Consider the following 14,059-nt stretch of genomic DNA (forward strand, 5'->3'; position numbering starts at 1 on the left):
GAAAATGAAATATGGTTTTGGTCAAGGGCACAGTCCAATGACTAGAAATACAGCTCTCAGGAAGACAAAGTTACATAATGACAGTATTCATTCTAAAATTCTCACATGGTATCACAGCCAAATAACTAAAAGGATTCAGAACCTTCACAGTAGAACAAGATCAGAAATTCTATAAGTGATTAAGAAATGACTTTCAGAATACCAAACTTAAAAAAAAAAGAAAATCCTACTTGGACAGGATAAAGAGACTAGTGAAAGGTCTGCAATGTCTGTGCATGCAAGATGAAATGTCTGCCGGAAAGAAAACCTTCAGTTCAGTGTCCACACTCTCTTCCCTCAAAAACCACCCTGTAGAAGTTTGAAGTACAGCTCGCCACCTCCCACTCTAATTCATCACTAGAACTTCCTTCTCAAACTGCACTATCAGAGGTCGTTATCATTTTTATTGTCTTACAGTTCTTGATTTAGCTTGGATAAAAGCAAACTCTTAAGAGAAGATGGAAAAGCTATTTTAGACAACAAAATGAACAATTGATGTGTATTCAAATTGAAGAGAGAAACCAAAATTCCTAGGTTTAAACTTCCAACTACTTACACTATAATGCTTTGGGATAAATTAGTTCCACAAATGATCACTTAAATGTTACAAAATTCACTAACTCAAAAATAGAATGTATATACACTGTTCTTAAAATGTTCTTAAAGTTGCAAGTGTCTTAAAGTACTCTTACAGCCTGTTTTTCTCCTCTCAAACTTGTTCTCATAATAATAAATATTCAAGACTGTTCACAAAAAGCAGGTAGTACTACCTGTATTCTAGCATTTAAAGATGCACTTATCTCTAGAACTCTGGTCTAGATGATTTGATAACTTCATTGTGCTGTTGGAATGATGTAATTAATCTACCAATTCCAGTTTAATTCATGCAATTAATTTATACACACATTTTACTAACGAGAAAATAAATGCAAACACATCTCATATGAATATTCAGGAACCAGAAATCAAAATGACTTTCAAGATAATTGCAATCAAATGTATATGTAACAAAGACTTCCTAGATGTTCTGTACTGACAGAATTAGTGATAAACTCATACGAACAATAAAAGTAAACACAGACTCATTAAATAGTTTTCTATTACACAGCTTCCCCTTCCCTCTCCTGTAGAGAAATTACCAATGTTTAGTACTTTGTATTAACACAGTGATGGAAAAAAAAATCCCATATCTTACCTTCACATCCCTGTGAATTATATTATTATCATGACAGTAACGTAGAGCTTCCAATATCTGTCTCATGTAATGACTGTAAAAACAAAGACATGATAAATGACAATCCTGCAGGAAAAATTACTATGCAGATATAACTACATTTAAAGAGTCTAACCATATAAAACTTATCAAACAATTAAACTGCATTCAAGTTCAGTAGACAGTTTACATCTAATGAATACTAAAATCTAGGGTTTGAGAATTGAAGCCAAGTGAAAATTAGGAAAGAAAAATCTGAATTTTCCATTACGCAGATGTTTCAAATGTTCAATATCTCTGTTCCACATGATAAAAGATTCAGGACTCTAATTTTTTTCATAACAAAACGAAGTGAGGAAAAAAGTGGTATAAGTGCCTGATTTATCTGCAATGGGACAGAACTAAGATCTTGACTTGCCTGATACAGACAGAAGACTAGTTTCTTTCTCCTGTGTGTCCCGTGAGGGAGACTGAACACTGGAGGTTGCCCCAAGGTTGTCAAGTCTCCATCCTTGGAAACAGTATAATCCAAATGAACACGGCCCTGATTTTAATAGGTTGGCTGAAGTAGATAACCCCTAGAAATTCCTTTCAACTTTAAACATTTTGTGATCTAGTCAGTTTTAGGATGTAGAAGATTTCAATAACTTATTTGATACGTTCAGTATAAAAATAAGAAATCATTTTTCTCTTTAACTCTCTGAAAAAGTTAAATGCGTTAGATGATAATTTGAGATGTTATATAAGATATTAATGTTCTTTTACATGTAGAAAACTTCTAGGATAGTTTCTCAATTGTTTTACTCATATTTATCACATTGTGTCTCATCAGGTTAGAGAGTAACCCGCTGGAAAGGACCTTTGTGGAAAAGGGCTTGGGTGTCCTGACATACAGCAGGTTGCCCATGAGCCAGCAGTGTGCCCCTGTGGCCAAGAAAGCCAATGGGACCCTGGTGGGACCCTCGCATGCATTAAAAAGAACATGGCCAGGGGGATGAAGGAGGTGATCCTCCCTTTCTGCTCTGCCCTGGTGAAGCCACATCTGGAGTGCTGTGTCCAGTTCTAGCAGTGGAGCATTTCCCTTATGAGGAAAGGCTGAGAGATCTGGGACTGTTCAGCCTAGGGAAGAGAAGGCTGAGAAGGATCTTTTAACTACTTATAAATGTATGAAGTGCAGGAGTGAAGTTGATGGGGGTGGACTCTTTTTGGTGGTGAGCAATGACAAGAACAGAGGCAACAGGCAGAAACAGGAACACGGGAAGTTCCATACAAATGCAAGGTAGAACTTATTTATTGTCAGAGTGATGCAGCATGGGAACAGGCTGCCTGGATAGGTTGTGAAGTTTCAATCTTTGGAGATTTTCAAACAGAAGAAAGCAAAACTTAGGGGAGAACCTTGTAATAGCCTTTCCATGCCTAAGAGGAGGTATGGAGAAGATGGAGCCAAGTCCTTAACTGAGCCACAGTAGTCATACATTCAACTGTCATACACTGAACCAGTAGATTCTGGGTGGTTAAGGGGACACCACTACACTCACACTGGATCACGTTGTCCAGAGATGCAGTGGAATGACTGTCCTTGGAGGCTTTCTAAAACCAAACTGACAAAGCACATGACCCAAAACATAGAGCTGATTGCCTCTAGCAGGAGGTTCAAATAGAGCACTTTCCAGCTTTTGTGATGTTAAAAATCTAAAGTGCCTAGAAAAGCAAATACAGAATCTCATGTGCTTTGAGTTCAGTTTTCATGTCACTAGGACATGAAGTTTTGCTGTCCTACAGTTTTATACTCACTTCAACATTAGCTCATCTGGAAAGTGAAAAGTTGAACTGACTATACATGAAATCATAAAAAAAAGAAGAAAAGGGTCCATCTAGCACAACCAATAAAAGTCACACCCGTCAGGCCAAGTCACCTAATGCCAACACTGGGAGAGATCCATAAAAAGACAAAGACAGCGAATTAGATATCGGATGTAAAATACTATTTTAGTCAATATTCTCACCCAAATATAAAATTAGTAAAGACAAAATGCTTTTAAATTCTTTCATTATGCTAATTATTGTAATAAACATTCAGATTTGGAAATGGGATTATTTATAGTATTCCTACTTTTAGCTATTAGTTTCACAACAATATATTTCATTCTCTTTCAATCATCCCGTGGGATTAATTCAAATTAGAATACATACCTGGCTACAGCCTCGCTGTACACAAATCCAGCATCTGCTCTCTTCACAATTTCAAAACACAGATCTGCTCCATCCATACTGCAGGTAGAAACAGGGAAATGTGCTTAAGACATTTAACTGCAACCAGTTACATACAAATGCTTAAAAATATATATATTTATTCCACTTTTATAAACCTTGTATGAAATAGTCTGAATTGACATGCAATGCATTATTAAATAAAATGTCATTTGAAAGGTTATCTAATACCATATGGCTTGCCATAGCTTAATTTTTTTCATTGCCCTCAGGTCTCTCAAAACTTCAAAACTCTTACTTAAACAGTATTTTAAACAGTGACTTTCAAAAATATTCCAGAAACATTGGTCTTCCCAGTTATCATTCTCATAAGAGTAATTAGGAATCAAGATATTTTACACCTCACAGTGTCCATGAAGGTACTTGAAAGGGAGCCTGCTTTGGCAGGCATCCCAGACTTGATGATCTCTAGAGATCCCTTCCAACCCCTACAATTCTGTGATTCTGTGAAAACTGCAACACCACAAACAGTATATTACTAATTCTTATAACAGCCTGTAGTCTTTCTGATAATCAAACCTCCCAAACTGAGTAGTGTAACAATTGCAGATTCAAGTATATTGTTTTTACAGTCCTTAGGCTAAAAACAGACTGCCATTTCTCTAAAACCAAAGTAGCCTGATGTAGCATAATGGCCTTCCTTTTCTTTCTCCTGCAAATAACATACCACAGATGCATATCTTGGAATGTTCATTGCTTGATGGGGTAAGGGAAGAGTAACAAGAGTTAAAATGAATAATTAAATCATGTACTGTATTTTACACTGAACATGGCACTAGCAGGAATGTAAAATGTAACGCTGTCCAGTTTCAGTCTTAGAATCATAGATTTCTGAAGGATAAGGACCCACAAAGATCACTGAGTGCAGCTCTTGGATCCACACAACACTACCCAAAATTCAGTCTTCTCATATCTTTTTTCTCTACCAAAGTCTCAAGGAGGAAATAAAAAAAAAAGCTGAATTTACATGGCATTAATAAAGCCAAACATTACCAAAGCTGTTGCAGCAAGCTATCCAGAATGTCAACATAATAGCAGTTCTGCTGTTACACACCTGCAACACAATGCTCTGCTTAAACAGACACAAGTAGTATGCAGAATCTTAAATTCCCAAATACATCCACAAAATTGTCCCACGCAGTAGAGTACTAACAACAATGGAGACTGGTGGCATTTTAAGTAGGCAGAAACATTTTCTTAGCCAGTTATTTCAGCATGTGATATCATCTTCAGAGCAAATGAACTTCACAAACTGATTACTAAACAATGACTGCATATTGCTACATCAATATATTCCTCTCTAGCAGTTCTTCCTGTCTTCTTGAATTTCATAAAGCTAGCGTGTATACATAGCTAACTGAATATCACTCAGATAATACACTGTGCTGTGCTACGCATGGTATCATATAGCAGTAACAGGGTCAGGTTCAATGAGAACAGTGTAAAACTGTATTTAACTCTCAGAAAAAAACAAACAAAAAAAGAAAACAACAAAAAACCCACACCCCATATCAGCCTCCTTGACAGCCCTCTCTTCCAGCAATTTATTTCAGCCAGATGGGAAATAAAGCTGAAACCTGAGCAACGCGTCGTGCTACAAAGCATATGAAGTGTACAATTAACTACAATTAGGAGGTGTTACTTTCATGAAGCAGCAAAACCTTTCAGGAGTCTACTGTCACTCCAACCTGCTAGGAACTACTGATCATTGAAGATCCAGCAGCACACGAGGCTGTTAGCACTGTCAGTAGTTGCAGAGACAGAGTCAAGACTGTCATTCCTTGACACTAACCTCTCTTTTAAACAAAGTGCTTATAATCAGAACCATCTTTTAACATGTATTTCCACCTCCCATGAAGACATACCATCATGCTTAATTTACAGCTTTTAACTATAGGTGGCAGAGTTGTTTTTTTTTTTCCCCTATTTTTCTCTATTAGTTTGAATTATGGTGATATTAAAAGTGGCTGCAGACCATCAGTGGTAATGTTTTATAGCGACAAACTTAATTTTAAGGATAAATGTTTCTTCATATAAAGATAGAACTTGTATCACCCCAATGTTGTTGAATTTTATCTGAAAATCTTATGAAAATATGTAGATGAGGTTGCAAAAGCAGGAGTCAGCCTCAGTTACGAAACAGGCAAACAAGCAACAGCACAGTCCATTAACAGACTAAGAACTCAGCATATCAAAGCCACATTTTTGCTGCAGAAACCGAAAGACGTATGTGACACAAGAGCATTAAGCTTTTGAGATATTTGATGAAGTGAAAATCCAGGAAACCTCGAGGCATTTTAATGCATTTCATCATCAAGCATGTGAAAACTGTAACAATAAAATGGAATAAAAAACTGAGCTCAATTAAAACCTATGAAAATAGACACAAAACGATAAATATATGCTTTAGAAGACAGAAGCTGAAGAAAAAGCGAAGAAATTACAGCATGCACAATCTGAAAGAGGATCAGTTGGTACCAGTAGAGGGCACTCAAGAAGTTACGTAAATGGACTTGAACAACCTCTGGTATTCACACCGAAACAGACAGCTAAAGCAACTCTAAACAGTGAGCTAAAAGTAATCTTCCCTGAACAACACATCTGAATTGTTTCAGGTAACAGTACCAGCCACGGCCCTCAGTTTTCCATACCTTACTGTTGATTCTTCCATAGTTTTAGCAGGGTTCAAGCACCATTTGGATGAATGTTTCTTTCTATAGCTCTGATCAGCATGCACGTAGGCTTCTCTACTATGCTGTGCAAACCTGAGGGACAGTTTCAGCCTGCCCAGCAAGTTTACCCCTGAGTCATGTTCAGTGCTAAAATACGTTTTGATTCTATGAGGCACTCTGAATAGATGGTATGCTCCAGAGGAGTTCTGTATTTTAATACTGAAGTATGATAGCTTTGCATTTGCAGATGACCTATAACTATATTTATTACAGTTAGAATAACAAATAAAGGACAATTCAATTCTTATATCACAGTGTAGAAGGTGATCTTAGGAGGACTAAGTAATTTTAAATAGGTAGCTTAGAAACAATTCACTGCTAGTCTTTTCGTAGCAATGGTCAAACCTAATGATTAAGCAGCAGAAAAGATCAAACACTGTTTTTAGTGTTGGTGTTAGTACAAAACGATTACTGTGCTTTACTTGAAATCTTTAATCCAGACTTCAATCTAATGTGAAAATCTCCAAGTCAGCCAGTATCATGGGGACAGACAAAATACAGCAACATTGTGTGAATAACTTCAGGTTTATGCAAACTCTTGAAAATGCTATATACTTCAACATTTTATAATGGCTTCTATCAGTTATGTTTGCTTTTGTTAAAAGCTTTTGTTAGAATAGTTCAACTTAAAAATCAATAGCCTGTAATAGACATTTCAATGCATAAGCGTCTCAGTGCACCAAATTTTCAGTTTCTCTGACAAATGTTGTTATTTACTAGAAAAGAACCAAAAATTCATCCAAGACAAACATCCTCTGATTTTTGAGGCTTGCCTTATCACCAGGAAAACCTGCAGACTATTGTTTCAGGATCAGAACTGTTTTCTGTTAACTCCTGTCCATCGAGTGACTGAAATACACAAATATCAAGCAAAGGTGAGATGAAAATCAGATATAGCTATCCTCAAGCCTGAGCTGTCTTTACTTTTTCCTATCACTTCCTTTGACTGCAATCATGATCAGCAGTGAAAAAAGAAATGGCATGCCCAGACCAGGCAAATGACTAAACTTTGTGTTCACAAGAAACCAAGCTACAATATACTAAAAACGTGCACCACATCACTAATTGACAAAAAAAAAAAAAAAAAAAAAAATTAAAAAAATTAAAAAATCCTTCTGTGCAATCCTAACGTCGATTTTGCCATGTCAAAAATACCTGTCTTTAGGTCAAAGTGTTTGATGCTCAGAATACTTAATACTTTGTGGAATTTGGTTGCCTTAAGGCTCTTGAAATTATCATTAGTCACCTTGAGCTCTCCTTCTGCTGACAGGGAAAACCTGCACATGTAAAGATGCATCAGATTTAATTGTTCAACAACTGAAATTGTGACAGAGAAGTCATTAATTCAGAGGTTTTCTCTAAGTGTACTGAATTTAAAAATATTTCATTTCACTGGGTATATTGAGCATTTGGCCTGAACTTTATATTTAGAAGCATGTGAACCTTTTTATTTTCTTTCTGTAATCACAGAAACCTGTTTTGATGTGAAAAAAACGTAGAAATTTATTTTTATTTTACTTTTAAAAGTTAACATTCAAGCCTTGTTTTTATCCTAGATCACATATTATCAAAGTATGGAAAGATAAAGTTACAGTAAAGCCATATAAAAGATGAAGGACTACAGGTGAGATTACATTTAAAAATAAAACTAGAACATCAATCCTAACAAAATGAAGTGAAATAATGAAAATAAGTCTTCACTCTGTAAGGTAAGGAGCTATTACTTTTCAGGGTATTGTAACAAAGCAGAATAGATAACATTCTTTTCCCTTTTTTCTTAAGGCTTCAAAAAAGTATCATAATTCACTGTTAGCAATCATAATTTAAATGCTCATTAGCATATGCTTATCATAAACCCAAGTAACGGTAAGCATTTAAAATTACTACTTTTATGAATTTGAGATTTTAAAACTCAAGCATTTTTATGTATGTTATCTAGTTGAAACTCCATAGTTATATGTATGAAACTATATATCCAGCCTAGCTACAAAGTTAAATGAAATTAACACCCCAAGAGACAAAACTTAGAATACATCATGAAAAGCAGGAGCACCTATGCACAGTAAGAAAATATTATGTAAATTGTAGAAACTTTAGATTTGGAAGGGACCTTTAAAGGCCATCTAGTCCAAACTCCCTGAAATGAGAAGAGACACCTACGATTAGATTAGGTTGTGCAGAGCTCCATCCAGTCTGGCCTTCAAAGTCTCCAGGAACGGGGCTTCCAACCCACATCAGGACAACCTGTGCCACTGCCTCACCTAAATGACCAAATATTAAATCTCTGGAATTCACTCTGGAATATCATGTCTAAGCTCTTCAGGATGAAAAAAGTAAGCACCATCATTTCACATACTTTGATTAAACTAAAGATAAATTGCAGACAATGTATTCGTAAATCTAGAACATGGTTTTTGGATATTTCAAATGGAGTATTTGCATTGTTTTAGAAATACTGAAGGAAGCTGACCCTGTATTCTTGTTGATGAAGATTATTATCATGATATTATCATATCATTCTCTAATGAAGATATTATCATATCATTCTCTAATGATTATTCTCATTAGAGAAACGAATAACCAACAGAATATAAAAAGCAAAGCAGCAGTTATATTCCAAATACAAAGACAGTGTTTACTTCCATGTACACCAACATGGCTTTTGATGCTATAAAATGTTTAATACACTTCCACTGACTACACACTTTCATTAGGTAAGAGATCACAGTTAACTTGAGATTCATCATGGATCACTTCGTAGGGTGAACACCCAAGAATAGTATCCACTCAAAATAATGAAGGTGGATGGTATATTTTTGTATGGCTTATTCAGATGGTATAAAGACAACCAGTAAATTAGGAAAGGCTCACCTAGAACTCCACAAGGGAGGGATCTCCAACAAGAGATCCTTCCCCAGTGGTGGTCAGCCCTTAAATGGGGTCTGGGAGAGGTGGAGCCAGACTGCACCCCTTCCGGTCACACAGTGCATTGCCTTCACCTGTGCTCCTGCGGCTGACTCAGTGCTCACCTCAGCTGATCCAGCAGTGCTTCAGGCTGTGATTCAACAGTTCCCATACACACTTCCTACAGAGATGTCAGCAAATAGCAGCACAGGAGGGGGAAGAAAACTGCACTGGAAAGCATGAACTAGAGCTGGCCAAGTGTTAGGTGTAAGGGCTCTCTACGAACTCCAAGCTATCTCTGTCATCAGAAGGGAGAGTCCACTGCCCTTCCGGGGAGCAACAGAGGGGTATATTGAAAACAATCTGGCATAGGCACATTCTCCCTCTTTTAATGTATGATAATTTCTAAATACTGTAATAGTTTTACTTTAATAGTAAGATTTCTTGGGATACTGTCCGATTCTTACTCTGCACATCTGTTATGGTCAACCGTATCTTTGTGATTTATTTCAGTTTTACCTAACAGCTAATGGGGACCTACTGGTGATGAGTGATGGCTTGAATTTGTGTATGAATGCTGTTAAAACTTTCTTTTTTGCTGTTAACTTAATTGCTACTGCCCACATTCTACAGAGCTTCTATGAATTGTGCCTTTTTGTAATCCACTTATTTTAAAGTGGATTAAAGTTTTAAAGATTGGGCACAGGCAGTATTTTTTTTTTGCCCAAGCAGAACCATTTCTCACTTTTATTAGATACACAATGTATTTGCTTATTTAACTTGTACTTTTTCATAACTATAGATTTCACAGATGTTCAGGGTCATTTTTAGCAGCTCACAGTTTATGAACCAGTAGTGGACCTATGTATCATTTCTGTGCAACTGACGGCACAAAGTTTGAGGTTAGGTTACTACATTTGGTTCATGTGCTGGTCCTGAACTAATTTTCATGCGAATAATCTGCCAATCTAAAAATAACCTGCCATTGGCTGGGTTTCTGTCTCCTCTGCAGTGCAGTACTATCAGCCCCTTCTCTGTCATTTCAGAATAGCTAGCCATCAATAAAATATACCTTAATACTTTAGACAGAACTTAGTTGTGAAGCAGTCAAACTTGTTACAATAATAGCAGAATGAGCTGAAGCAGTATGAAGGAAAGTAAGTCATGTACAAATACACAGATGCTTTTTTTTATTTTATTTTACTAACTACACATTTCTTATTATGGTCATAATTACACAGTATATCACTCTAAAAATTTGGACAATGCAGCCTTACTTCCCTAAAAACAGTCTTCTTTCAAATCACTTTACCAAAGCATCCCCTCCAGCAGAACACACATTGTGCCCACAGCTCTTCCATTCCCTCCTACATTTTGAGAACAGGTGTTCCTACTATTTCATTTTCTATCACTGTTTGTTACAAAAGATTGATGCCTAGTAGCATTCAGGGAAGACGAGGACATATGAGATGCTAAAAAATAATCATTCTTCAAATAACTTAGACTTGTATTTCATTCTTTCATGTGGCCTGAAGTCAGGTACAACACTGGTGTAGTAATTCTCATTGTCCAGACCTGCTTTTTATGTATTCAAATATAAATTATAATAGGTTTGTCATTAAAAATAATTAGTTTTTATTTCATATTTTTAAGCTCCTGGCATGGTAAACATAGAAGCAAAACATTTTTCCATTTTTAAATCTTGTTAATTATCAGATCATGTCACTCCAAGGTGTACATTATTTCATAATAGAATAATGAAAGCCCCTTGGGTCCATGTTTTGCTATTTACAACATAAAACAAAACAAAAAAGTCAGTACTGAAACAAAACTTATAGAGGGTAAAGAAAAACAATTTAAAAAATCACGTTTATTAACTTATCTTAAAAGATATCAGAAGAGTTCAAGCAACAATCTTCAGCTTTAAATTTTATTTATTTTTTTGCTGTTACCACATAACTTCCTCTGTACCTCAGAAGTAAAACTAACATGAAAATTATTCTTTAAGTGAATATCTCAAGTCAAATTCTTTATCTAGTGAACACAATCTAGCACGCTGGCATGATGTGGCATGCTCCAACATAAGCAGGTCAAATGCATCAGAAAACATAAGAAGAGAAATTCAGGCAGTATTATCCCATATGCTCCTACACTGGGAATACATATAAGGGGAACAGCAGAATACGGGCTGGCAGGTACAAAGACGAGAAGGAAAACTGAACATGGAAGATGCACAAGTTAGCTTTCTGCTTGCGTGGCTTTGTCCTTCATAAGATTCAATGATTTTTAACTCATTTTCTTGTGTACCACACTAGGGACATAGCATCAAAATATGAACAGCAGGTCTGTCCTTAAGAAGCCACTAAGCAAGCTAGTATTATCCACTTAAGACAACAGGACAGTTTTTTTTGTGTGTGTCTGTGACCAATTGTATATGCCTGAAAGGACTATGTTCACAGCATTAGAAACTTCTGAGCTACAAAATAAGCAGGTGGAAGTAGACGTACTTTAAGGACTCTCTTTAGCAAATGACAACAAAGAAAGCAAAATCAAAGAGAGAAACTTACAACTCAAAAACCATATATAGCATTCCATCTGAGCTGTATGTCTCCAACAGTTCAACAATATGAGGATGCTTCAGCATGTGACAAATACTGGCTTCCCTCTTCAGATCTGTGGAAGATAATAAATGGGTGTATTAGCTGTATACTCAAGCCATTGGATACAAAATAAAAAACAGCAATCAGAATACAATGTTTGGAAAGGCGTACACCTCTAAATGTAGAATATATTCTTTAATCTATATAAATAATACATTTGAGATTATATTTAATTGTTCTCCTTCAAAACATTTTCAGTTAAACAACTCACACAGATCTCAAAATGTAAAGACAAAACTTATTAATCTTCCCTGTTTAGACCAGTTAATAAAAGATTTGGGTCATAATCTGAAGAACTGTATGATAATAAATTCAGTTTATGTATACGTGTCTATATGAATATACATACATGTATATACAGATATACGTGTGTTTATATATGCAGTTTTTATCCTAAATACCCAGTATAACTACAAAATTATCTCCAAATACATAAGACAAGCTCTTCCACCACACCACAGTAAGAAATATTAAAATTTGGAGATCTTGAGCCCAATCTCTCTGCATAAAGTAAGGCCATGTCCAGCTGGGTTTTGAACATCTCCAAGAATGGAGACTCTACAGGCTGTACAGGCAACTTGTACTGAAGTCTGATCACTGTTAAACTGAAAAATATTTTTCTTATATTTAAATTTCCTGCAGTTTAGTTAAAAAAGAATCGTAATGTATGAAATTACACTGACAAATTTTCATCAACACTGGCTACTATCTCTATCAACAACAGAAATGCACTCTATTGTTAAGAAGAGGGAGAAAAGCAAAAACAATAGAGAATAAAATGTAGAAACCATTGTGATGTCTCTCAAAGCTTGAAAGATTTTGTTTTTAATCAAACATCACTTAGTTCTTCTGAGCACAAATCAATTCTTTTATTTTAGAAAGCAAAAAAGAACAACACAAACCACACGGAACTAACCTTCTTTCCTCTTTAATGAAAATGTTTGTGTCATTTATTCTTCCTGAAACATTTTTTTTTCTAAAAAATTACCAAAATCTTAAATTAAGCCTTAATGATAATATGGAAGAAGGGAAAACATCAGTCTGTAGTCTGAAGCAGATATTTTACTTTTCTATTCACTTTTCATAACACTTTTCATTGTTGGAGAGACACCTACAGTTGTATTTATAGTAAATATAAATACTGCTTATTGATATGAGAATGCTTACCATACTCTTCTGCTATGCTATTAAATAAATTTAAATGGGCTGTTTTCATACATACCATATTAGTTTTCTAACATGATTTTCATATGAGCCATATTACTTTCCTAACATGAATTAATAACATTGAAGAACATTAGAAGTCAGACAAATATTCTTGAATGTAAAGCATTATACAGTCTACTCATATTTATGCTAGATGCTCAACCTTTATTCATTTATTCAGAAGAAATACAATTTGGAGAGGACTGATTTTAATTCAATAAAATATCTTCAGACTCAGAAAGTGCAATTTTACATCCTAGAACATACATATTACACTTGCATTCTGTGCTTCTTCCCTCATATCCTTTTATCTAAGCTAAAACCAAAGCGACCAGACCTGCCCTTTAAAAAACATGATGGTTAAACTTCTTCTTAGGAAGTGCAAACAGGGCAGTGAAGAGAAGCAAGAAACTGTTCCAGCGATGCAGATATTTCAAGAAAGAAAATAATGTATACAGAGGTAAAATTCTATAATCTAAGAAAGAAGTATGTCTTTTATTACCTGAAGATACTCACACATCAGTTTTTACATCATAGTTATGCAGAAGAACTACTAATACCGTACTGTACCATTCCCTTCCATCACACTTAGGCACCAATTCAACACTAAACAATTACCAGCCCCTTTTCTAGACAGTGAGGCTCTTCTCAGCTTTCACTAAAGTTCACATCCAGTCTTTCCTAAATAGGATCACAGGTAAACACACTGATGAAGTTTAAGAGAACAGTAATTCTGTGCATGTCTATTTTCTCCAGAAAATATGGCAATTTTATTTTGTCTCTTAGTGTCTAAGGATGTTAGCAGTACCACACTTCACCATGATATCTCATATCTATTTCTATACAGAAAGAGGAAATCTAACAAGAAACTACAGAAACTTCTGCTTCATTTATGGGTAAAAATTGTGTTTAAAATAGTTTCTTTTGGTTGCTTACTCTATTAATTCATTGTGGTATCTATACATACTTAGAAGGAAAGGAGAATTGTGAGGAAAAAAATAACACATCCTGCAATTTATCTCATTCATCTGTGT

At 35.4% G+C, this 14,059-nt stretch overlaps 1 protein-coding gene across 6 annotated transcripts in view; it reads right to left on the reverse strand.

Moving 5' to 3' along the window:
- Positions 1 to 14,059, reverse strand: part of CASK (calcium/calmodulin dependent serine protein kinase) — a 201,695-nt gene that overhangs the window by 103,688 nt on the left and 83,948 nt on the right. For all 6 annotated transcript variants that reach the window (XM_065741619.1, XM_065741622.1, XM_065741618.1 and 3 more), the window contains exons 3-5: positions 11,727 to 11,832; positions 3,446 to 3,523; positions 1,235 to 1,307 (exon numbers count right to left, since the gene is read on the reverse strand). In XM_065741619.1, the coding sequence (XP_065597691.1) occupies positions 1,235 to 1,307; positions 3,446 to 3,523; positions 11,727 to 11,832 (257 nt within the window). The remainder of the gene's footprint in view (positions 1 to 1,234; positions 1,308 to 3,445; positions 3,524 to 11,726; positions 11,833 to 14,059) is intronic.

Source organism: Cyrtonyx montezumae, unplaced genomic scaffold, assembly GCF_038088225.1.
Source record: "Cyrtonyx montezumae isolate F1298 unplaced genomic scaffold, pur_monq_1.0 scaffold_3, whole genome shotgun sequence".
Taxonomy (NCBI): Eukaryota; Metazoa; Chordata; class Aves; order Galliformes; family Odontophoridae; genus Cyrtonyx; species Cyrtonyx montezumae.